The following is a 24,997-nucleotide window of genomic DNA, read 5'->3' as shown; positions in this document are numbered from 1 at the left end:
ACATGTTTCAGATTGAGGCTGGCACGACACCTCATAGGAAAATTGTTTTAGCACATGGCTTGCAAACCTGCTTGGCTAGGAAAAATCTGCAGGGAAAGATGAACAGAGATTGTAAGTTGGGGAATGCTGATATTAACAGACAGTGGTGCAACGTTTGTGGTCTGATAGAATGCATTCCTCAGCCAGTGAGGCTGCATAGCAGAGATTGCTCTTGGGAAAAGTCCCCGGATTCTTTGGCTCTTAGACAACAGAAAGTCATAGCAGTGACATGGCACGTTGGAAGATTAGTAATGGGGAAGGACTTGAGGTGATTTTTTTTTTTCAGTGCTGACTTGCATGTTGAGAAATAGACTTATGACACAAACTTCTTTCTGCAATGATCATAGTTCTCTTAATTTCATATTTGTAAAAGTAAAGGGTGATTGTAAGCAAGGAGCATGAGAATGAGCGAGGAGGTTTTACCTGCATCACAAGTTCAGTCAGAAGTTGTTTCTGCTCTCCACGCAGTTGGTGTGTACAAGAGAAGCCGTTGTGAAATGGTGGTTTTAGCTGTCGTGTTCTGGAGCCTTGATAGGTCTCTGTAGACCAACACTAATTGTCAGCGCTAGTTGCCGGCTTTTTGTTTGGTTGGTTTTTTAGTCGTGGTGTCAGTGAAGTCAAACACAGTGTCCTGAAGGCCAGCCATCTCTGCAGTATAAAAATACTAAAGATTAAAATAGCTGAAATGAATGTGTGTTCAGTATTCCTAGCGCCATAGATAGAAAACCGGCACCTATGCGACGTTCTAAAATTAAGTTCAGTTGTTTCATCTGAATGCCAAGGCTCAATGTTCTTCTTAGTAGTAAAGCAAAACAAGGGAGCGAGCAAGGAGTTTTGTGGTACCTGGGCTTTCATGTTCCCACTCAATACGCACGTTCCCTTCATGGAGTTGTTATTCTCTCCACATTTCAGCCTCTCTAGAAGCGTGTTGGTTTTGATGGAGCGGGAAAGCTCAGTGTGAAGAAGTGGGAAGCCCTTTGTGTAGAATGCATAGTGTTCATGGATTTCATGTGTGTGGATTTGGCTGTAACTGAATGAATTAATGGGATGTTTCAAGTGAAAAGTACAAGTTACTTTATATGCCAGTTGTATTAAAATCACCAATTATTTCTATCCTGAGTCTGTGCTTTGAACCAGTAAAACTGAGAGAGAAGCACATCCCTGTGATTGCTTGGCGTGTAGTGCCTGAAATGTTAATAAGGAAGAGATCTGTAAGGTCTGGGGAGACAAAGGTAATGGTACAAATGTTCTGGTTCTGTCATCTCAGATCATTTAATAGCTCAGAGGATGCAGTGGCACAGCTGCCGGGGGGTGGTGGGGCCACCGCTCCTGGAGGTGCCAAGAACTGTGCAGATGTGTGATGGAGGGATGTGGGCATGGTGGGGATGGGCTGGCGTTGGTCTGGATGATCTTATTGGTGATCTGTTCCAACCTTAATGGCTCTAGGAAAATAAACTAGTTTTAATACAGTTCGTGTTTTTAGGAGCTTCTGTGGCTTGCTGCAATTACAGTCTCAGTCCTGATTTATTTTTTTAATATAGGGAAGATTATTTGGAATTAATTCAGTTGAATTGCAGTGCGTGGCAGTCTTGTTGTACATTGCTATCTATTTTAGTTTTTGGTTTTTTTTAAGGCACTGAACATTTCCTTATTCAATTTTTATTCATATCAGTTCTTTGTCAGTACTTAAGCAGCTTATTTTTTACTTTTTTATCTTTTAATTGCAGTATAGTTACCATTTTTTCACAAGAAAATTGAAGGAATACTTTGTTTTCAGTGTTCTTGGATTAAATACTTCTCAAATTCCAAACATGAAATGCATTAAAGAATTTTCGATACCAAAAAGACAGTTAAATTTATCCTACTTATATAGAAGGACGTCACTTTGCACTATAAGTTTGTTTTGAGCATCATGTAATGCAGCCTTAGTCATAGGTGAGTTAAGAGTTATTGAAACTGCTTCCTTTCATCAACAATTCTTAATGCTTTTAAGTACAGGAGTGCTCCTATTGGCATCAGTATTAGGGGCATAATGAAATACTGTGTTGAGTTAGGGTATATGTTGCAGGAGAAGTGCCTTTTAATGCCCCTGAATGAAAAGGAGCTGAATAGTCCTGGAATTGTAGAAATTATTACCAACAAGTACATCTTACTTAAAAATATTCAACTATTTACTTGATAGTTGAAAACAAATACATGTGTTTTTTTCATTTGGAAGCGTGTTTCCTTCATGAGGACATCAGAGATATCAGAGGGATTTGGGCCAGGAAGATGCGCGCTGATGTTGGTGTTCCTTCTTCCCAGTGCATTGAGGCACCCCGTACAAATAAGTGTTGTGGTTGGACCAGGTGCAAGTGTTGCTGATGTGGCCTTTCTGAAATCTGTGGATTTTTAGTTTACATTTTAGTATCTCGGGGCAAATCTTCAGTCAAATTCATTCTTTGTTGAAAATAAAAATAAAGTATTGGAAGGGATGAAAACTTAAATTCTGACAGTGCTAATTTGTAACTTTTTTTTTGTGTTTACAGGCTCATAAGTCAGTGAACTTTGTTTCAACTTTGCTTCAGATCACTATGTCCGAGCAACTGGATTTACCAGTGAGACAGGCAGGCAAGTCTTTAAATCCTTTTACATTGTTTCTGCTGTAATGGTGTGCACAGAGCTACACATGCAGATACTGCTGAGGAATTCTAAGTGTTAATTTCTAACATCTGAAAGTCAGGGGTTGTCAGAATTATGGTCATCATAACTTCACCTGACATCATGCACTAGATTCATATGGGGAAGAGAAAGAAAAGGTGGCTGACTCTTAATTGGAACTCAGTTAGTTTGCACAAGTCATCAGTAGAAATTGGTTTTGAGTATTAACAGCTTCAAATATCACCTAAGAGCTACTATGATTACTTGATAAAGGTTTCTGATACAGTACTGTGGGTTCAGACATCTCAGGAGATGGGATCTTGATCACTTATTTGGGTTTCCCAGGTAAGAGATTAATCCAAGTTGTAGTGTAAGCCTAATTTCTGTTTTTTGTCTTGATGCTTGGGGACAGTAAGCATTAAGGTTATGTTAGGCCTAATGTATATGTGAAAAAAGGAGGAAGTTTGAAAACCTCTGAAAATTCCACCTTGATATGAGCTAATTAAAAAATAATGCAGTCCATAGAGGGTGGAGACAACTCATACAGCACGCAGCTTACAGACAGTGCTTGTTTTGTAAAGCAATTAATGGTATGATAAATCCCACTGAGGGCACTCAAGTCTGCATCGCTTCAGTGTTGTCACAGCACATATCTGCAGGTTGTTTTGTATCTTGCAGATCCTTTCAGAAACCGTTTGCTTCTGACTCTTCAGAAGGTAGATGTGACGTTTGCAAAATGAGTTTTCTTTATGGATTTGTATATAGAATTAGATTAATAGTAACTTTGCTATTAGTTTGTAATTTGAGATTTCCTGTTGCCTTTGTCAGTCTGTTTCTTTTCAAGTGCTGTAAACTATGTTCAGACAAATAAGCAGTTCGGATTTGGTTGTCAAAAGGTAAAAGCGGCCCAATAGCTGCAAAGTGCTATGGCCTGTTACCTTGGTATAAAGGAGCTCTATTTCAACACTTACACTTGTACTAGGGATCTAACTTTTTGTGGTTTTTGTGTTTTGTTTTTCACTTGGAAAATTCATCGAATGTTTTAGGTAGTCATTAGTATTAATTCTATTTGATCAGTTTTAATGAAAGTAGTGAGAAATGTTGTAAAGGATTTTTTCAGTAGCTTACTGCTAAAGTGTTACACAAGCTTTATATATGTAACAGAAGAAAACAGCGTTTATGATTTTCATGTGGATTCACATTATTTATGGTACTAAATATCAAAATAGGTAGAGAAGTATCAACACAGCAAATTAGCACGTTAATAATTTGTATGTATTATGCATTATGGTTCTCCTTGTTAGAAATGGTCAATGCAGTGATCATTATAAGCAGTTTTGTTCTGGAATAGATTTGTCTTGGCAAAATGAGTGTTCATTTGATATTCTGGTTATGAGCTGGTCTGTTGCTTTTGTCTGACAGGGGTTATCTACTTGAAAAATATGATAACCCAGTATTGGCCGGACCGGGAAACTGCCCCAGGAGAAATTCCACCTTACTCCATCCCAGAAGAAGATAGACACTGTATTCGTGAAAATATCGTAGAAGCCATTATTCACTCTCCTGAGCTGATCAGGTATGTGGTTTGTGTGTGTTTTGTTACAGTTTCTGACTTTTTTGTGTTTGTTTCTTCTTTTTACACAACTGACATAAGCTGAATGTTAAGCATATGGAAACTTACTGGTCCAAAAAATTATTCACAATGAGAGAGTCAGCCCTCGTCACTTCATTTTTTTTTTCTTCAGATGAGCACTATTAAACAGAAAGTGTGGAACCTAAACTTTCTATTTAAAGAAAATATGCTTGAATTTAAATCATAGGCAACATGAATTGTTTCAGTGCCAAAGAATGTTACTAATTACTTAATCATTGTACACTTGATTTCTAGAGTACAACTTACAACTTGTATTCATCACATAATCAAGCATGATTATCCTAGTCGTTGGACTGCGGTTGTGGAGAAAATTGGGTTTTATCTTCAGTCTGACAACAGTGCTTGTTGGCTCGGGATTCTTCTGTGTCTTTATCAACTTGTGAAAAACTATGAGTAAGTGGTGTTGTGGTTTTTTTTCCTACCATATATAAGAGCAGAAGGAACATGCTTTTATCTCCTGTGTACCGCATACATCTTGCAACAGTGTGAAGTTCCATGTGGGATGGAGCACAGGTTGATAGACATCTAAATTTAGACAGTGTTCTTGCTGTTCTGCAGAGTTAACACTTGAGTTAATAAGGACTTCCTTCTTAGCAAATTAAAAGTTGGGGGAAAGCTTTAAAAACGTGGCTTCAATTTAATTCAGAAGTGTTGAATGTTTGGGAAAGGGAATGGAGCTTTCATTTCAGCATAGGCATGGAAACATCTGGGGCCCTACTTCAAAGGGTGTTGCAATTGAAGCCTGCTGCGAGTCTGTCACGTGCCCTTCAAGCCTACACTCAGTTTGTTAGATGTGGGCAAATTAGATAGCAAGATGTGGGAGACTTTTCAGTTTGTGTTCTTCAGTGCTGGTGAAGCAATCCAGCTTTTGGAAATGTTTCTGATGAAGTGTGAACCCCGATAGATGTACTTGTAGAATTTTATGGACTAGCCCAACATCTGCCATTTCTGGCAATAAACGTGTTCCTTTTGCTTGCAGTTTCTGTAGTGCTCTGACTGTTTCTTCACTCTAGTAATGGTGTGGCAGAATGTGATTTAGTCTTCAAGTGTGCAAATTGACAGGAATGCAGTACTAGCAGAAACATCATGTGGGTATATAGTGGAGTAAAAAACTCCTTCATTTTTCCACTTGCTTATTGGTTGTAATGTTTACTCCAAGTTCTGTAGCAAGAAATACTTAGGATTTTTTAGCCACACATTATTCTCATCTGTAATATAACCTGCTTCTATCTCCACTGGGGAAAGCATAGAATTCCAAAGCTGTCTGGAAGGCTTATAAAGCTAGCTGTGCTTTATCTAAAGGTACAAGAAACCAGAGGAGCGTAGTCCTTTGATAGCTGCAATGCAACATTTTCTACCAGTTTTGAAGGATAGTTTCATTCAGCTCTTGAGTGATCCATCTGATCAGTCTGTCCTCATCCAGAAGCAGATCTTCAAAATATTTTATGCCCTTGTCCAGGTAAAAATAAATTTTGTATATTTTTTGGAATGAGTAATTGAAAGTAGACTGAAATATTAACTAGATTAGTTGTGGGAAATTACTTACATTTACTCATCTGTGGTATGAATCACAAGTATTTTAGTATCATAAACTGTGCTGTAAAATCAGTGCTGTACTTTTTCCTGATCTGCATTTGGCAGAAACTTACTCCCGCTCTCCACTAAGCTGGAGTGTTTGCTACAAAACCATTCAAATTACTTATTCTAAAGGCAGATAATAGAGGGCAGCCTACACAGGATGACCAGTGCAAGTGTAAGGGAACTGTTTACATCTTAACTGCTTCAGAAATCAGTGTAACATCTAGTGAAGTAGTACCTTAGTGCTTCATAAGCAAAATTGCAATGATACCCAGCACCACTGAGGATACTGGCGGATGCGGTCTAGATTGTATTCAGTTCTTGCTTTCTTTAATGGAAGCTGGGTGTGGGTGTAGACTTGAAAGAGCTAAAATTCAATCTGTGAATGTAACATTATTTTTGAATTGCTTTATAATTGTTGTCTTTATTTTGAATAAGTACACGTTACCTTTGGAGTTGATAAATCAGCAAAACTTGACTGAATGGATAGAGATCCTGAAGACTGTTGTTGATAGAGATGTACCCGCTGTAAGTGTCTTTTGGCTATTATCTGTTTAATCTTCAATATTTTTCACAACAGATAGTCTTTCTGTGTGTTTCTCTCGATGGATGCCAAGAAAATAATTTTAAAACAAATAGGATATTTTAAACAGGCCTGATGAGTTTGGAAAGTAAGTAGTTTGTGCAGGAGTTCTGTTATCAAAGTGTAGCATAGTTTATTTTGGCTTCATGTTTCAGTACTCTGACCACTTAAGCATCGTGGGACTTGGTTTTAGATGTGCTGTACTTTATGCTTTTAAGTTAGAAGTGTGATATGTGAATTACAGTGTAAAATTGAAGTAAATTAAGATATGCTATATGGATGTCCAAAAGTCATGTAATTTTTTTTTCTTTTTCCTTAAGGAAACTCTTCAGGTTGATGAAGATGACAGACCCGAGTTGCCTTGGTGGAAGTGCAAGAAGTGGGCTTTGCATATCTTAGCTAGACTTTTTGAGAGGTAACTTCTGCTTTAATTACTTTTAAGAACTCAACCAAATGATTAAGTCAGTGATAGTGCTTCACACTGAAATTTGCATATTTGCTTCAAATTCTAGGTATGGAAGCCCTGGCAATGTTTCCAAGGAATACAATGAGTTTGCTGAAGTGTTCCTGAAGGCGTTTGCTGTTGGTGTTCAGCAAGTAAGAAACACAGAACCTGGGGAGTATTGAGATAGGTTTAGAGTTTGTGACCATTTCTTCCTTCTTGTTCTCTTAGAACAAGTTTATAAAACATCTCAGAAGTTGTTCTAGAATCTGTGTGCTTGTATTAGTTCTGAAATCTGTTTTTCTCATAGACTATCTCGCCTATATTATTTTCATGTGTATGTCACACCAAAAAAATCCAACATGTTTTTTCTGGATAAACTGCTTTAAGCTTCACCTACCCAGCTGGAATATCTTGATTCTCACCCCTTGTGCTTGTGGTTCTTTTGCTCAAGATGTTTTTTGTTTTGAAAGACCCGATGAACCAGTACTAAACACTGGTTGAACTCTACTGCCTGGTTGTTCCTTTTTGCAATTGTAGGATTTGTTCTCTTGTTTCCCTGCAGCCTACATCCCACATCTTGCTTTTTCTCATTTAATCTTACATCCTTTCTTATTCTTTGCTTTAGTTTTTTTGTTTGTTTTTTTTCTTTGTTGCATCTGAACAGTGGGAGTTAATAAGTTAGATATGTTAAAAGAAGCCTGAAATGCTTGTCAGGGAACACTTTTCTAGTGTGGCTTTAAAGACCATTTGTTGATCCTCAGTTTTGTCTTCATTTTCAAAGACTATTACCTATTTTTTTCATTGAATATCAATGAATTTAGGCTTTCCAGTGTGTCTTTCTGTTAAACTGGAGAATCTTTTCTAAATGATAAAGAAACAAAAAAAAATCCAACCAACTTCAAACCCACCTAAAACTCAAATATACCAGAAAACTAGAACTTCTTGCATAAACTTCCACAAAAAATATTGTAATACTAAAAGTTCACTTTCACCAAAGTCCCAAGGTTATTCCTTTTGCTGAAAAAGAAGAGCCTTTAGTTTATATTTTCTTATATACTCAGCTGCTGCTGTGGTGTACCTTAGGCCATGGAGCCCATGGAAGATGGCTTATGTAGTTCAGTATATGTTAATAATAAGTTGATGGTCATATTTTATTGCTTGTGTTTAAATTCATAAAGGAAGTCTATCAGTTGGAAGTTAACTACTCTGTGTAAACTCACCATTTTCGTTAGTTTTCTGGAAGTAATTTGTTTAAAGCAAGGAATAAGGGAAATGAAGAAAATAGTTTGCAACTTAAAGAGGGTTGATATAAGGAAACAAGGATATAAGGAAAAAGACTTCTGCAGTGAGGGTGGTGAGGCACTGGAACAGGTTGCCCAGAGATGTGGTGGATGCCTCATTTCTGGAGACTTTCTAGATCAGACTGGACCAGGCTCTGAGCAGCGTGATTGAGCTGTGGGCGTCTCTGTTCATTGCAGAGGAGTTGGACTAGATGGCCTTTAAAAGTCCATTCCAACTCTAAGGATTCTGTGATTTATATAAATCAGGAAAGTAAAATGCATTGAGTTGTTTGGTTGTTCAGTCTTTTTTAATATCGTCTTGGACTTTTTTTAATGATTAACTCTTCCTTTAGTTGTTCTGATTTCAAGAAGCACATTCATTTTGACCACGTACTGATGGTTTACTGGTTTTGGACATTGCAAACATTTACTATCACACTATATTGTTTGCAGTGGATTGTTTTCTCTTCTTAGTTTGCTTACAAGAGGCGTAGGTATTTCTTTGTGTTTTTCTATACCTTTTGAAAGCAGCTTCAAGTCTCAAAACTTCCTCTCTTTTAATTTCCTACCCTAAATCACTGTCTTATGCCACCAAGACCTTGTACTGAGGTGAGGGTAACAACTGGTAATTCCTTTAAGTCCGGGAGGCTTTTATACTTCTGCTCTACTCTGCACTTGTGGAGCTCCCCCTCAAGTACTGTTAGTAAGTTTTGACACCACAGTACAAGAACTTAGAACTACAGGAGTGTGTGCAAAGGAGACAAGAAGGGTGATGGGGGCTCTAGAGGGTAGGATGTATAAGGAGTGGCTGGGGTCTCTTGGTTTGCTCAGCACAAAGCAGAGGAGCTGAGGGAAGGTCTGATGGCAGTGGCAGCGCTGAGCTCTGCTCTTTAACACGGGATGAGGGTCAGGTTCTACACCAAAGGGCGGTGGGCACGGAATGGCTCATCACTCTTCATACCCAATGCACTCTTCATACAGTGTCACTGTTGTAATACAGTGTGTGGATAAGGACAGTAGACTGACAAGGTGCATTTACCAGCATGGTGTTTAGGCATGAATTTATGCCCCTAAAGGTTGGTGAGACAGAGCAATAAACCACATAGAAGAAGGCTCCCTGAGCGGTGGTGATTAATTAGCATTAACGTTTTCTTTTTAGAGGATTGCGTGCTTAAAAAATACTCACTACCTGATATGAGCTTCAAGTTGCTATATAAAATTAACAATGACATTTAGTAGATTAGTCAGTACCCATTTTAATCTAATGAGTAAACATTTAAGATGTGTTTTGAGAGGTTTTTCTGTGGGATTGTGATGGGATTGTGTCATTTGTCAAGCTAAAATAGTGCTCAGTATAAGCTATTAATTAGATCCAATTTTTCTAGGTGTTGCTGAAGGTGTTGTATCAATACAAGGAAAAGCAGTACATGGCTCCTAGAGTTCTGCAGCAAACACTGAACTACATTAATCAAGGAGTGTCGCATGCAGTCACCTGGAAGAATTTGAAACCTCATATTCAAGTAAATCACTTTCTGGATTTCATACTTACATGAGTCAGTAGTACATTAAGCTGTGGGACAGTGTCTCTGTCATTGCTAGAAATAAACTTTTGGGAATCTCTGCTGTAAATTACCCGCAACAAGAGTTTAAGCCTGTTTAAGTTTTTCTTGATGAATGAGCAAAGCTAACTAGCTGGTATTTTTTTTTGCTACAAATCTTTTGTATTTTGCCAATTAAAAGATCACAAGGCTGTATGGCAACATAACAGATTTGGAGATGGTGATAACTACTGGATTTATCACAGAGTCATCTCTGTACAGCATAATCCAAAGCAAACTCTTTTAAGGAAGTGCAGAGAATCCACCTTTTTCAAGTAGTTTTAGAATGTTTCCATGTGGTGTCAGAACTGACGAGGAGCAAAATCTGATTCCTGTTAAGTGTGGGACAGGTTCATTTTTGTAGTGTTAGTTTGTTTTCAACTTGTTTTTTGTGTTTTTTTTAATTGCAGGGGATTATCCAAGATGTGATTTTCCCATTGATGTGCTATACAGATGCTGATGAGGAGCTTTGGCAAGAAGATCCATATGAATATATTCGCATGAAATTTGGTAAGGATTAGGAATGTCTTCAATTAAAATTTAACTTCCTATGAAGAGGTTTTTTCGTGGGTGTGAGAACAGGGATAACTCGAGCCTTTCAAAAAAGAAAACAATGCACTGTATTTCATGTAGTTAACTTCTGGATAGATTGGACTATGTGACAGATACCATAGAATATTTCAGCAGTGATACAGTTGCTTCTGCATTTGTAAAGTAACTGATTTTGGCATTTACATTGTTTCTTTTCCAAAAGTGAAACAGTCCAGGTCTAGCTTACTAAAAGCAAGCTAAGTAAATGATACTAAAAGTTGAGTATTTACATTAGTATTTTAGAATTGTAAAATCATAGAATGGCCTGGGTTGAAAAGGACCAACCTGATCATCCAGTTTCAGCCCCCCCTGCTATTTTGTGCAAAGTCACCAACCACCAGACCAGGCTGCCCGGAGCCACATCCAGCCTGGCCTTGAATGCCTCCAGGGATGGGGCATCCACAGCCTCCTTGGGCAACCTGTTGCAGTGTGTCACCACCCTCTGGGTGAAAAACTTCTTCCTAACATCTAAACTAAACCTGCACTGTCTCAGTTTAGGCCCTGGTGTTCTTATGTCAGTGAATTTCCTGCGTGCTGTGGTTCAGAACAGATGTACCATAATGGTAAATGACATGGCATGAAGTAAGCCTCTCTTTCCAAACTTGCCTAGTTTTACCCTTTTTCATGGATTTTATTTATAAGCCAGTGCAGCATTTTCAGGCCATGGAAGAATGGAGAATCTTCACGCTTCCTGAACAAGTTCTTTCTTTTCTCTAGGATTTTTATGTGATTTGAGCATGTGATTTGAATTTAGGGGATTTCTTTTGGAGATTTCTTGTCCCTTAGGTCAGTGAGACCTGTAAACAATTCAGGTATTATACATGGCTCTGAGAATCCTTTTCTGCGGGAAATAAGAAAAAAATGTAACTGGTTCAGCCAAAAAATCCATGCCCTTCCTGGTGCAGCAGATTGCATAGGGAAGCAGATGGTGATGTCTAGTTAAAAAATACTTTTTCTAATAAAGAGGAAAGCAAAGTTTTCAGTTAGATACACAGAGCTGGTTATCATGGAAAATGTGGAAGATGGAACTATCAGGAATGTCTAACTTACTGTGACTGCTGTCTGATCTCAAAACATCTGTAATAAGAAAGCATGATGAACCACCTGCAATAAGACCAGAAAATTGATGTGCTTTGTATGAAACCATTAGATAACGTTAGGGTAATTATTTACATCGGAAGACTAAAAATTTAGCTGTTTTGTTTCTTTAATAGATGTATTTGAAGACTTCATTTCACCAACAACTGCTGCTCAGACGTTATTGTTTACATCATGTAGTAAAAGGAAAGAGGTAAGCCCTGAAACACACAGTGCTTCTTTGGTTTACTCTGTAATCTGTATTTACTTGCTGGGAGAATTACTGAGCAGCTTTATTTTTCAGCTCTGTCATACTGTAGTACAGTGACATTTGCCGTTTATCACAGATTTATTTTGCACTAGTCTACTTATAATCTTTGTACTTGTCACTTCCTCTGGGACCCATGTATCAAGAATGTTATGTATTACAACTGATGGATAAAACAGAATGGAAATTCCAGACTTTGGGACGGATTGTTAGACGTTCACACAACTTGAGCCATTTCAGAGCACTGAGAATGGTATGTGCCATGACCAGTTGAAATACTTTGTGTATTCAATCTAGGTTTTGCAGAAGACAATGGGCTTTTGCTATCAGATCCTTACGGAGCCAAATGCTGATCCTCGTAAGAAAGATGGTGCTTTACATATGATTGGTTCCTTAGCTGAAATTCTTCTGAAAGTAAGTGTAATTACTAGGGTTTGCTCAAGTTCAGCTGACTTATTTTTAAGTTAATTTAAATTCTCTGCTTGTGGAAAAGAGCACTGCAATTCTTACCATGCTGTACTGTTTAACTACATTCCTTCTTCGTGGAGGAAAGGAGAACAATCCAGCCAATGAGGGGCTGATGACTTAACAAGATCTTTTCTGTTTAGAAGGACAAAAATAAAGTGAAATCAGTGAACTTTGTCAATTAGCATGGCAGTGAATAAGAAACAGGTCTTTCATTTGTTTTTGGACCTTGACTGAGAAGCTTCTTAGACCACTTTTGCCTTTGGTATCAGGGTAATATACCACCAAACAAAAGCCTTTTCTTGGAGTCTGTGAATAATGGGAAAGAAGTGAACGGTTTTGTCTGATGATTTCAAATTGGATCTATGTGAAGTTTGAGTAAAATCTGGGATCCTGTATTGCTTGATGTCTTTATTAAAGGGGAAAGTTAAACGTGAGGATTTTTTAAGCTCACATGCTATAGAAGTTCAGACTTCTGTAAATGCCATTTTTATTATATTAGTATGTTTTGATATGAAATTTTAAACTGATAAATGTTTTTGTTAATATTCCAACAGAAAAAAATATATAAAGATCAAATGGAATATATGTTGCAGAATCATGTGTTCCCTCTCTTCAGCAGTGAGCTGGGTTACATGAGAGCACGGGTAAGAAAGCCCAAGACTTAATGTTAAGGTTTACATTTTTCTAGCTCAAGAGTTAAGGATTATTAAGTTACTTTGTCCTTTTAGTGGGTGCGTTTCTTTCTGTACCTGTAATAAAGTGAATGCTTATATCAGTGATTAGTCTTTGTATATGATTATGAACAGCTACTGTGTAGCTATGAGATGGCTGCAGAACTGTGTGCATAGTTGTCCATCTGTGTCTGGTGGTACAGTCTATTTGTGTTCTACATTTAGACTGTGCTACTCACACAAAACCTGTGGCCAAAGATGAACTTGAGATCATAGTACTGGTCTAGTGACGTCTGAATGACATGCCTCCTGCTGGCCAGCCTCCATACTCTCAAACATCTTCATCCTATAAGTTTTATGGTATCGTTACGCAACATCAGTTTTATTTCATAGTTAATAATTTGCATGGTTGTAGGGATGTGGATAGTCAATAATCCTGATTTTAATTTTATGGCACTAAAGTTACTCATCGTTGTCTCTTTCAGGCTTGTTGGGTTCTTCATTATTTTTGTGAAGTCAAATTTAAGAGTGACCAGAATCTCCAAACAGCTTTAGAACTCACAAGGCGGTGTCTGATCGATGACAGGGAAATGCCTGTGAAAGTGGAAGCTGCAATAGCACTACAAGTTCTGATCAGTAATCAAGAGAAAGGTAGCCCTCATTTTATGAAACTACAACAAACTTACTCTGTATAAAAAAAGAATAGTTTTTGTCCTAGCAAGCTTTAAGCTGCTTAATATTCCCGAAGCTGGCATAAAAACAACAGTGCAAACAAATTCTGTATCAACTGTTTTGCTGATTTGACAGGAATGCTTGTATACCTTTTTGTTCAATCAGAACTTGTATTGAAAAGTAATCTTGCATTCCATAGATTGTGGAACTCTGTGGCCTTTGTTAGTTCAGTTGTAGGCCTCTTGATGTAGCTTTTATAATTACAAAACTAAACGTTACTATTGTTCTAATGATAGGTTCTATTCATTTATATGGCATGTTGATGACAAAATGCTAAATATTAAGTATATATTGACATCTTTATACTGGTATTGATACTGTCAGATATTAATTTCCACTTTTTTTTTCAGCTAAAGAATATATCACCCCATTTATTAGGCCTGTAATGCAAGCTTTACTTCATATTATAAGAGAGACTGAAAATGATGATCTTACTAATGTGATTCAGAAGATGATCTGTGAATATAGTGAAGAAGTTACCCCAATTGCAGTAGAAATGACACAGCACTTGGTAAGGCTTTCTACTGACTTGGAGAGTTGTTTTATATGTAGGAGATTGATCTGCTTAAGTGCATGAATAAGAGTGATTTCCTTTTACACTTAGAATTATTTTTTTTTCCTCAAAAGCGGGTTTCATAACTTGAACTAAATGGATATTTCTAAGAATTGTAGAAATCTTTGAGAAACCCTTATCCATGTTTTCTTTGGAAGCGTAGATGAAATTTGGTAGCAATTACACTAAAGATGTTGAATCTGCAGGTAACTTTCTTTGCAGCAGAGATTAAGTTTAGGTGACTGTATCTAGCAAGTTGTACTATTAGTTTCAGTAGTAGAGTTCAGTTCAGCGTTAATTTATTATTCAAGACCCTTACCTCAACATTAACACTGAATTGTTTGCACGTCCTCCTTGAGAGCACCTGCTAAGAGATCCAAGCTAGTTCATAAACCCTATTTCAGAAAACTAAATAGTGCAAATGTATTTCTTTTAATGGAAGGCAATGTTGCTTTATTTGTGAGTGGTTGAGGGGTGGCAGTTCAGCTGGCTTAATTTTCCAGCTTGATCACACATGAAAACAAACTGGAGTGAAGCGGTCACCTTAGTATTTTCTTAGCAAAACACCTTGAGTTAATTCTATAGAATGCCAGACTTGCGCAGTTGTTTTTCACCTCCACGTACGTCCTCGCTGAATGACATTTATGAGTTGTGTTGTTATTACATGCAGGCAATGACGTTCAACCAGGTGATTCAGACTGGACCTGATGAAGAGGGCAGTGACGACAAAGCAGTGACAGCAATGGGAATTTTGAATACTATTGATACACTTCTCAGTGTAGTTGAAGATCACAAGGAAGTACGTATATTTTACTTTCAAAAGCAATACCTGTAGTCTAAGCCACTGGAAAGTCTTTTGTAGTTATCGTGTATCTGACATTAATTAGTTGGAAAACTGTGCAGCTAAAACCTTCATAAAACAAAGAACCAGAGGCAGGCTGGATCATGTTTCTGACATAATAAATTCCTTCTAGCTGGAATACGGCTTGCTTTAAATATGCTACTGCCAATTATAAACTTTCTTGACAAAGTCAGCTATTGCATTTTGATAACTAACTGCAGGGTACTTCTTTGACTTAGATAGTTAAGTAATAAGTTGTACTCTTAAGTGCTCAGAAGGTTTTATTATGGAAACACAATACAAATTTTGTGTCCAAGGCTTGTCCAAATAGACTTGGCTGCTGAAGCTGCACTTACTTGTTTTTGCTGGCAAATGGATGAAAATGGGATGAATATCTAACAAAACTCTAATCCCCATGAGCTCATTTGGAAGACATTGGTCAGTAAACATGTATATCTAGAGATATCTTATACTACATATCTAGATGTCTTATACTAGATGATCAGGTAGGTTTTTCATTTGATTAGTTTCAAATCCTGTTCTGCATAGCTAGGACCAGAAACTCAACCCTTACTAATTGCTGTGCAGAGTGAGTGTCAGGTCAATGTCTTTTTTTTGTTAGCTATTCCACAGACTAAGAAGTTATTGTTGGGAAGACTGTACAGTCCTGTAGAGCAGCACTGAAGTTCATTTAGTACGCAGTCAATTAGTCCAAGTTAGTTATAGGGTTCTTCTGAAATTTCACTTTTCCGGAACAGCAAATACTTCCTACAGCTTTCATTGCTTAGGTCTTTAGCTGTATGTTGGTTTCATGTGTTCTAATTGGACGAGATTATGGCATTAGACTTAATTGTAGGCCTTTCTAAAGGATGCACTATAATGAACTGTAAAGATTGTTTTTTTTCCAGTGTTCAGAGAGATTCCCAAAATACTTCCTATTAAATGTAGCCTTAAAAACTTTTATGTGGGTGCATTGTGTTTTAGAATGTGGGAGGTTTTGAGTTGTTTTTAGAAGATATTTTGTAAACACAAACAAGTTGGAATAATATTAAAATTGTTTAATTTCAACTCCAAAGTACTGAAGACAGTCAAATCTTTGTTGTTTTCCTGCTTTTTCAGATTACTCAGCAGCTGGAGGGAATCTGCTTGCAAGTGATTGGGACAGTTCTGCAGCAGCACGTATTAGGTGTGTGTGCTTGTATTTGCTTGAGTTTTCGGTAGTATGGGATGGGCTTTAAAATGTGACTACATTTCTGTTTCTTTTAGAATTCTACGAGGAGATATTTTCCTTGGCTCATAGTTTGACCTGTCAACAAGTTTCTGCACAAATGTGGCAGCTTCTTCCTCTTGTTTTTGAAGTCTTTCAGCAGGATGGCTTTGATTATTTTACTGGTAGGTAATATTAATGAGAAGGCCACATGGTTTCATGTGTGATTTCATGAAGAAAAGTGAATTACACCTTTATTGAAATGTTCAGGAGAAAACTGAAGTGTTCTCACTTGCAGATACTTCTGCAAACAGATCTTTTTTGCTAAGGCAATTCTGTGTAGATACATACCTGTCTTGAAAAACATTAGGCACGGATCATGATAAGCTTAGTAATACATAGATTTTAACCTGTTTTTGTCAGCTATTCTGTTCATAAAACATGAAAACAAATCTAACTTAATATTCTTATTACAGATATGATGCCTCTCTTACATAATTATGTTACCGTTGATACGGATACGCTTCTGTCAGACACAAAATACCTTGAAATGATCTACAGTATGTGCAAGAAGGTAAGTAGATGACTTTGTGATCACATCATCTGTGATCTCTAAAGTAATACATAATTTAGCTGGCTACTTCTATCAACAACGGTAGACTCGAAGTGATACGTTCTGATATTCTCTTCAGCATCTTTGTGAATTGGTGCGTTATGATGTTATTGCTTAAAATTTGATGTAATCTCTTCATATTTTTTGATATATTATACTTTTGCTGAAAGGCAAAAACAGTATGTAAATAACAAAAGCAGATTAAACAAACCTTTTTTGTGCATGTCTTTTTTTTAGTGTGCTTTTTATACAGGCACGCATACTGTGTGTGTGTGTATGTGTGTATATATATTGCAAAGGGCAGATAATTTAATCTGGGGTTTTTAACCTTGCTATAGCTGGAATACCAAATACTATACATATGCTGAAGATATGAAATCTGTTAGCTAAAACAGAGTGGAGATGGAAAGCGGAGGGATAGGAATGGCAATCTGTTTTACCAAGGTTATGTAAGATCAGTGACTAAACCTGAGAGTAAAATGTGGTGGTTCTGACTGTTGCCAATCTTTATTTGAAGACAAGTTGCAACCAGGTTGGCTGTAAATGCTATTTAATACACTGTGGGGAAGAAAAGCAAAAACCTCTTAGTGTATTATTAGCTGAGCACAGCGAGTCTGGCACAAAAGCTGTAGAGATGTCATCTCCCAAAGAATATCCTAAATATTTTTTTGAAAAGAAAAAATACCGAATACGTGAATGCTTAAGAGAAAGTTTTATTTTGTGTATGCAAGTAAATCTTTTCCAAATGGCAGCCAGTTCTTAATACAGCTTATATGGTGAGGTCTGTGTGCGTATTGTTATTTAACGTTTGTACGGGTAGATTAGTTTCAGCGGCTTTCAGCAACTTTATGTTCTCTGTGATTCTGGTAGTGAGCCACTGCTGTAGATTTGGCTTCTTCACTGATAGGTGTTTATACAAGCGTTGCAGATTGGGTAAATTTATATTGCTTTTCAAAGCAGAGCAGCATGTTGAAAACACCTCTTGAAGTGATATAATAAGAAATAATTACTTTTCAGGTCCTGACAGGAGTTGCTGGAGAAGATGCAGAATGTCATGCAGCAAAACTATTAGAAGTAATTATCCTTCAATGTAAAGGGCGTGGAATTGATCAGGTTGGTAACTTCTGGTTGATATTGCTAATACTACAGAGTTATTTTTTTTCCCCCTCAAATATGAATTGATTACCTATTAACACGAGCATTTCTGTTGCATGAAGTTTGTGTAGGGTGACTAATGATCCTGACTTCTCCTTCAGCATCACAAATCCTACTGTGCAATTAACAGCACTAAGCAAATAGTTATTGCACACTTCATTTCCAGGATTTAGGATGCTGCAAAGCTCAGTATAAAGTGTTTTCATGAATCTGGAAGAGAACTGCTTTAGGAGCATCTTAGCTAAAAGTGGATTAATTTTATTCTAAGGTGATTATAGTGAAGGTTGATGAAAATGATTCAATCTGTCAAGTTAGTAGCCTTTAAATAAGAATGAAAATGAAGTTCTTAGAATCCCAATTAATACCATAGAGGAGTCAGGGATTTCATTAAACATGAATGGAAGTTGAGTTTTGAGAGGTGCATTTGTGTGCTTCCTTTGTGTGTCTATGGTAAGTACTGTATAAGAGCTGTGTAGGTCTCTCTGAAAGTAATGCCCCCTATTTATTTCCATGAAAACTACATCAGATAAAGAGTGTAATAACACTATTAGACATAACAAATTATCAGCTGCGAAATGTTACTTTTCAATGTAGTCACTGCAGTCAATGTGTATACACGTGTGTGTAATAGAAATTAAAATACCTGCACCGGCGGAGGTGACACACTGTCACATTGCTGAAGCACGCTGCCTACCATTTACTTCTGCTGTCTGGGATGTCACAAAATCCATGTGTTCACAGTAGGTGTAGTAACTTGTCATGTTTTTATTTCATCTTTGTTCTTATGTGACTTCTGCTGGCTGTGAACAATTCTTTCCATTTTACACCCTGTGTATTTATGTGCCAGTCTGTTTTTTTCAGCCACTTCTGGAGTGTGAAATAAAGAACTGATTTTGATCACTAAGTTTATAATTGTTCTCGCTCTTCAGTGCATACCCTTATTTGTGGAAGCTGCTTTAGAGAGATTGACCAGAGAAGTGAAAACAAGTGAACTACGAACAATGTGCCTCCAGGTTGCCATAGCTGCTTTGTATTACAATCCTCATCTATTATTAAATACATTGGAAAATCTTCGTTTTCCCAATAACGTGGAGCCTGTCACTAATCACTTCATAACGCAGTGGCTTAATGATGTGGACTGCTTCTTGGGGTGAGTGTTTCTTATCTTGAAGATTATTCTCTGAGGTACACCTCTGTATTATCAGCTTCTAGATCGTAATGGTATTTGTAATTTGCACGCTGTTTTCTTTTACAGGCTTCATGACAGAAAAATGTGTGTGCTTGGCTTGTGCGCTCTCATTGATCTGGAGCAAATACCACAGGTTTTAAATCAAGTTGCTGGCCAGATCCTGCCAGCTTTTATCCTTTTATTTAACGGATTAAAAAGAGCTTATGCCTGTCATGCAGAGCATGAAAATGACAGTGATGATGATGATGAAGCTGAAGAAGATGAGGAAACAGGTATGGAAACTGAAGATCCGTTCTGTTTTCATGTTTCTTGGTGGGTACACAGAGTTGTTTTTCGTGGAATTCTTCAGAGTTGCCTAATTTCAAAACTCAAAGCTGAGATAGAGCATTAGACATCTTTTAACATCTTTCAAGCATATCTGCTTCTTTTCCTGTCACTCTTAGAAGCTGACTTCCTCACCTGGGTCTCCTCAAAGCTGTCAAGCTAGCTTTTATGTACGGATGCTGTCAGTGCTGCGTCCTGTCTTCTCTTTGAGGAAGTAGTAGTTAGAGTCAGTAGGAGGAGTTTGCTACTGTGCTTCATTGTATAGTTTGGACTAATAGTCATTACAAGTTGTCCCATGAAATGATGGAGTTGTAGGTGTATATTGAAAACAGATCGTAGTCAGAATGGTTTGAGTAGGAAGCGATCCTTAAGGGTTTGGTTCTTACTGCCCTGCCCTGGCAGAGGCATTGCACACTAGGTCAGTTTGCTCCGAACCCCATTGAAGTTCTTAGGTTTTTTTCTTGGGCAAGGATTTCTCATTTCTCGTAATCTGAACTTCATCAGCTTTTACAGGCTTTTTTCTCTATATGGTCTTGTCACAGACTTTCACATTATTTTCAGTATTGTTTATTTGAAGATGAAAATGATATGCAGGTCCTCCCTGCGTCTGTGTTTCATCTTTTCTATACACTGCTTAAGCTTTTCTCTCTCGCTTCATTTTGCTTTCTATGTTGTCATCCTGATATCTCTGGGTATTTGAAGCAGCTTTCTGCATTCAAGGTGTTTTTCATCTACCTAGTTGAAGCCATGTTTCTTTTTGATCTCTGCTATTGCCTTCTGGATTCCCCAAACTATTCTCATTACACATTGTTAATCTTATTACTTTCTGTAGTTCTCAAGCATCATTTCCAAGGCCCTTTTGAAGACCCCTTTAAGCATCTGTCATCAAATTATCATCGTTATTATTAACTAAGCATCAAATTATTTTGAACATCCTTTGGAGTACAAATAATGCTTTGTTTAGTTTTATCAAGTGCTTTTCAATGCTGTCTGTATATGTTTATATATCTCTTTACCTGTTCTTGAGATTAAATGTTTTTGTGTGTGATATTTCACTCAGAGGAACTGGGGAGTGATGAAGATGACATTGATGAGGATGGCCAAGAATATCTAGAAATTCTAGCAAAACAAGCAGGTGAAGATGGAGATGATGAAGACTGGGAAGAAGATGATGCTGAAGAGACTGCTTTGGAAGGCTATTCCACAATTATTGATGATGAAGACAACCCTGTTGATGAATATCAGATATTTAAAACAATTTTTCAGAGTAAGTAATTTTATTTTCTGGCCAACTAATCACATTTTAACTTAATTTTAGCCTGTCATTGTGAACCAGAACTTGCTGAAAGCTTCCAACAGGCTTTCCAATATGTGGTTTGAATGAGTTCTTTCTTTGAAAAAGGGGAAAGCGATGCCATCATTTCACTTTCAGAGAAATGGGAGCCCTTGGAAGGAATTTCTGGTGGGAGGGAAAGAGTCAGAGATGTGTTGGATTATCTGATCCTAACAGGGCTTATCAGCATGTTATTTTGATTAAAACGGCAGTGAGTTAATATGCTTTGAGTTACAGAACATTGTAATGAACCTACGCCTTTTGTATGTTTTCTTTCTCTTGCAGCAATTCAGAATCGTAACCCTGTGTGGTACCAAACTTTGACACAGGGCCTTAATGAAGAACAAAGGAAACAATTGCAGGACATAGCAACTCTGGCAGACCAGAGGCGGGCAGCACATGGTATTTTTTCCCCTTTATACCATTAAGTGGTTCTTTAGCTTTTTGAATGCTGTTCATACACTCAACAGCCTATAATTCAAGCCTGATAATGCTTTCATCAAAGCAGGCTTGTTTTGCAGACCGAAGGTGCTTGAAAAGCCTTAATACTGCCAGGTCACAAAGCTTTAGTGCATAGTCTGTATGGCAAACCATGGGTGGATGGAAGGGTAGAAGTGGCTCAATGAAGAGCTGTTATAATTTGGATTATATATTATATACTTCATTATACACATGGAAGCATATATTATATAGTTTGTTATAATGTTGAATTTAATAACAGTTGTTGACCAGAAAGTGGATGAACTTAGAGGTTTGGTAACAAGCAGACATGTTACCCGACCAGTAGAGTGTTTTGTGATGTGACATAGTACAGCTGGGATGGCCACTGATTCTGTGGGTGGGAAAATGATTGCTCAAAAACTAGTATCCATCTATAATGCTACACTGTTAGAACTATTAAATATTTCAAATTACTGTTCTTCAGAGGAGATAGTACAGATTGAGGCCTTTAAATGTAGGAAATGGACAAATATTCGTGGTTCTTTTATTAATTCTCCAATTGTTTGAGTGTAAGCCAATATATTAGTCTCTGAAGTCAAGACTGTGTTTTGATTAGGTCGTATGCTGCATCTTATTGTAATAAGGTGCTTCAGATTAAGTTCAGAAAGCTTTCAGCAAAAAGCTTATTATAAAGTGATTACTCTTAATACTATTCTTTTGTGTCAGAAAATAGCCAAATGTATCTCAGAGCTTATTAAGTGTCCAGAGTGATCCACTTTGATAGATAGGAACTATAGTCTCGCTGTGTTCTACTTGTGCATTTTATGAAGAAGAGTGTTTCTTTTTTGTTCCAACTGCTTATTCGTGGAACAAATTAGGTTCAAGTTGTGAAGTTTAACTTAAGGAGGTAGATCCTCGCAGGAAATTCTTAGGTACTAACAGTATATTGATCTCCATCCAGGCTTCCTACCAGCCATGAACACAACCTAATAGAAGGATCTGGAATCTAACTGTTTTACTAGCGTAGCTAAGAAGAATCTCCATGTGCTTGGAGAAACTTGCCTTCTATACTCTAAGGAAACAGGAGTGAACAAAGCTGCGTTGCCCTGCTTGTGTTCTCTCCTTGTCCCTCATGAGCCGTGGCAGCATTTTTCTGGCCTTTTAGAAAATGGAACAGTCAGAATGTGGATCCTCTGGATAATGAGCTGTCCTGTATTCCCACAAAGAGACCATCTGGAAGTCCTTCAAGATAGGAGAAGGATAGACTTGAAGTTAGATATTTAATAACCCTCGTTACCTTGAGCTGGGGATAATGCAACCCTTTTGTGTTTGAGAAGGTAGATATGTATTAGATTGTAGTGCTGGTTGACAGAAATGCATCTGTCTGCTTTTTACCAACCTGTTTTTGAGCTCTTCTTTCATTAGAACCTGTAAAAACATTAGAACTTGTAAAAGGCAATCTTGCTGTGATCTTTAAAGGATGTAATACGCATCTAGTAAAAACAGATGGAGGGATGGATTTGTGAACCTCAGATGCCTAAAGGTCTTAAGGCATGGTTGATAATGAAACATGGTAGATGTGGTTTCTCTCAGAACTGAGCTTATTTCTGCTTATATTGTTGAGCTGACGTAGGAACAAATGAATATTGAGATGATGTCTGTTTGGTGCTTTTGTTTGGTGCATCCTGATCTGATGGTCAGGCATTTTCATCAGAAAGAAGTGTGGGCAGCACTTTTAGAGCTGTGTCAGCAGTTTTGGAGATGCAGCATTTGTGTAGGTTGTCTTTCTGATGTGGGGAATTACACATTTGTTCCCAAAAGCTCAAGTGTGCTCGTTGGAAACGTAAATTTCCTTTATCATTTAAGTATAACTGTAAGTCCATCTACTGGGGCCTGATGCATTTCCACTTTGTGAGCAGTGATTAATTTTCCTTCTATCTTTGTTCTCTTTCTTTTTAGAATCCAAAATGATTGAAAAGCACGGAGGATACAAATTCAATGCTCCAGTCGTGCCAACTTCGTTTAATTTTGGAGGCCCTGGCCCGGGAATGAATTGAATTATCACTTTTCCTGCTACTGTGTGATTGTAGTGAAGAGCTTGTGTTCCTCCCAATAGTGGTTCCAGAATTGGTTCATGTTACCTACAGCTCACTCTAAACTAATTGATAAATAGATTGGACAAAAGCCCCCAGTGTGGGACCTGATCATGCAATCTAATACTGGAAAGCAAACCAGAGGGGTTTTTTTGTTTTGTTTTGTTTTTTTTTTTTTTTGGAAGTCAGGAAGAATCTGAATTAAAAGCTTCAAATGACACACTTTGGAAATCGGAAATCAAGAGGGATGTCATGAAGGCAGCTTTTCTTTTTCTGAGGAAAAAAACCCACAATAGGCATGGGCTGCAGGACTATTTAAATCTCATTTACAGTACAAGTTAGGAGGCAGAGTTAATTTTTACACCTGTGGCGGTATGAGTATTTGCCCACCTTCCCTTTTCTCCCTTCCTTATTCGGGTGTCTATTCTTTCAGTGTAAATAAGGTAATCAAATAGCCTTACTTAATCTTCGTCGTTTCCATTTATCAAGATTGTTCATATGTAGAATATCGGACACTTAATGTAGCACTACATAACTGATAAATCTGTAAATGAATTAGCACTTTCATATTGAAACAAGCCTGCTAGCCTATGTACAAAAATAGCAAAATGTTTGCTGTTTATAAAAAAAAAAAGAAAAATAAAAACTAAGGGATGTATTGGGGAAAATAATTTCAAGGTATTAATTTTAAAACGAACTAGCAGTTTTGTACTGTGGCGCAGTCACCTCTGCTTGTGACTTGAATTCGGTTCTGTAAAAAGGGGTTAGTGATATTTCATTGCTGCTAAAAAAAAAAGAGAAAAATAGCAACGCCCTCTGTGTCCTTTGTTTTTCTTACAGATCTCACTGTACGACTTACGATTTGGATACCAATGTTCATTGTAAGCACTGAGAAAGTGATCTTTTCTGAAGCATGTAAAGTAGATGTGAAGTTCTGCTCTTAAATGAGTTGATTGAAGTGTGTGGATGAAACATCTATATATGCAATCTATTAAAAAACCAAATTAATAATTGGGCTAACCTGGGCTTTGATCTGTGAGTTGCAACTTTTCCCATCATTTTGCAAAACCTTTTATTTTTTCCCCCAATGTGGTGGCGCAAAGTGCGCTGCCGCTCTTAGTGTACGATCGTCCGCCTGATCCAGACCGTGTATTTGAAGTTTTGCCAATCTTCCATTTTTTGAAGCCACGATTCTCTTCTTTCCAAGTTGCTATAGTAACTAGTATTTTAGCTAGAGAGGCAAAATACAGTTCCCTCTGGGACCACTATCAAAACCACTGTATGAAGAAGCCAGCAGGGAGATGCTGTGAATGGGTTGGCTCAAATGCCCCCTTTCTTTCTTTTCTTAAAGCATAAATCCATAGGTTTTTGATCTTGCCTTGAGATCATTGGTGTCAGGTCTTTTAAATCAAATGTTTTTTTTGTTTTTTCTTTTGGCTGTTTTTATATTGAAAAAGAAAAATGTCACCTGCTGTTACAATTGATATTAAACGAGCTACCTTAATTTAATGTAAGCCTCCAAAATTTAAATACAGGTTAAAAAATAAACTGAGTTTATATCTGTAAAAATGAAATGCACATATATATATTATGATACTCAAAATGCAGTCTTCAGAAAATTGGA

General features: G+C 37.4%; 1 protein-coding gene and 1 non-coding gene across 2 annotated transcripts in view; both read left to right on the top strand.

Annotated features, from left to right (window-relative positions):
• The window catches only part of IPO7 (importin 7), a 30,502-nt gene extending 5,505 nt beyond the window's left edge, over positions 1 to 24,997 (top strand). Inside the window, exons 2-25 of the mRNA XM_015864061.2 lie at positions 2,568 to 2,649; positions 4,102 to 4,255; positions 4,568 to 4,726; positions 5,636 to 5,792; positions 6,350 to 6,439; positions 6,815 to 6,909; positions 7,007 to 7,091; positions 9,605 to 9,739; positions 10,228 to 10,327; positions 11,623 to 11,699; positions 12,051 to 12,167; positions 12,776 to 12,865; positions 13,378 to 13,543; positions 13,975 to 14,135; positions 14,848 to 14,976; positions 16,138 to 16,204; positions 16,285 to 16,410; positions 16,702 to 16,799; positions 17,856 to 17,951; positions 18,923 to 19,143; positions 19,249 to 19,454; positions 20,567 to 20,773; positions 21,125 to 21,241; positions 23,240 to 24,997. Of these exons, the coding sequence (XP_015719547.1) occupies positions 2,568 to 2,649; positions 4,102 to 4,255; positions 4,568 to 4,726; positions 5,636 to 5,792; positions 6,350 to 6,439; positions 6,815 to 6,909; positions 7,007 to 7,091; positions 9,605 to 9,739; positions 10,228 to 10,327; positions 11,623 to 11,699; positions 12,051 to 12,167; positions 12,776 to 12,865; positions 13,378 to 13,543; positions 13,975 to 14,135; positions 14,848 to 14,976; positions 16,138 to 16,204; positions 16,285 to 16,410; positions 16,702 to 16,799; positions 17,856 to 17,951; positions 18,923 to 19,143; positions 19,249 to 19,454; positions 20,567 to 20,773; positions 21,125 to 21,241; positions 23,240 to 23,337 (3,033 nt within the window). The 3' untranslated portion in view covers positions 23,338 to 24,997. The remainder of the gene's footprint in view (positions 1 to 2,567; positions 2,650 to 4,101; positions 4,256 to 4,567; positions 4,727 to 5,635; positions 5,793 to 6,349; positions 6,440 to 6,814; positions 6,910 to 7,006; positions 7,092 to 9,604; positions 9,740 to 10,227; positions 10,328 to 11,622; positions 11,700 to 12,050; positions 12,168 to 12,775; positions 12,866 to 13,377; positions 13,544 to 13,974; positions 14,136 to 14,847; positions 14,977 to 16,137; positions 16,205 to 16,284; positions 16,411 to 16,701; positions 16,800 to 17,855; positions 17,952 to 18,922; positions 19,144 to 19,248; positions 19,455 to 20,566; positions 20,774 to 21,124; positions 21,242 to 23,239) is intronic.
• Positions 13,052 to 13,233, top strand: LOC116653571 (small nucleolar RNA SNORA23). Its single transcript, XR_004307670.2, has one exon. It is a non-coding gene; the product is annotated as a small nucleolar RNA SNORA23 (small nucleolar RNA).

Source organism: Coturnix japonica, chromosome 5, assembly GCF_054131305.1.
Source record: "Coturnix japonica strain WE chromosome 5, WE-NBRP24, whole genome shotgun sequence".
Taxonomy (NCBI): Eukaryota; Metazoa; Chordata; class Aves; order Galliformes; family Phasianidae; genus Coturnix; species Coturnix japonica.
This window is presented reverse-complemented; position numbering and strand designations above follow the sequence as displayed.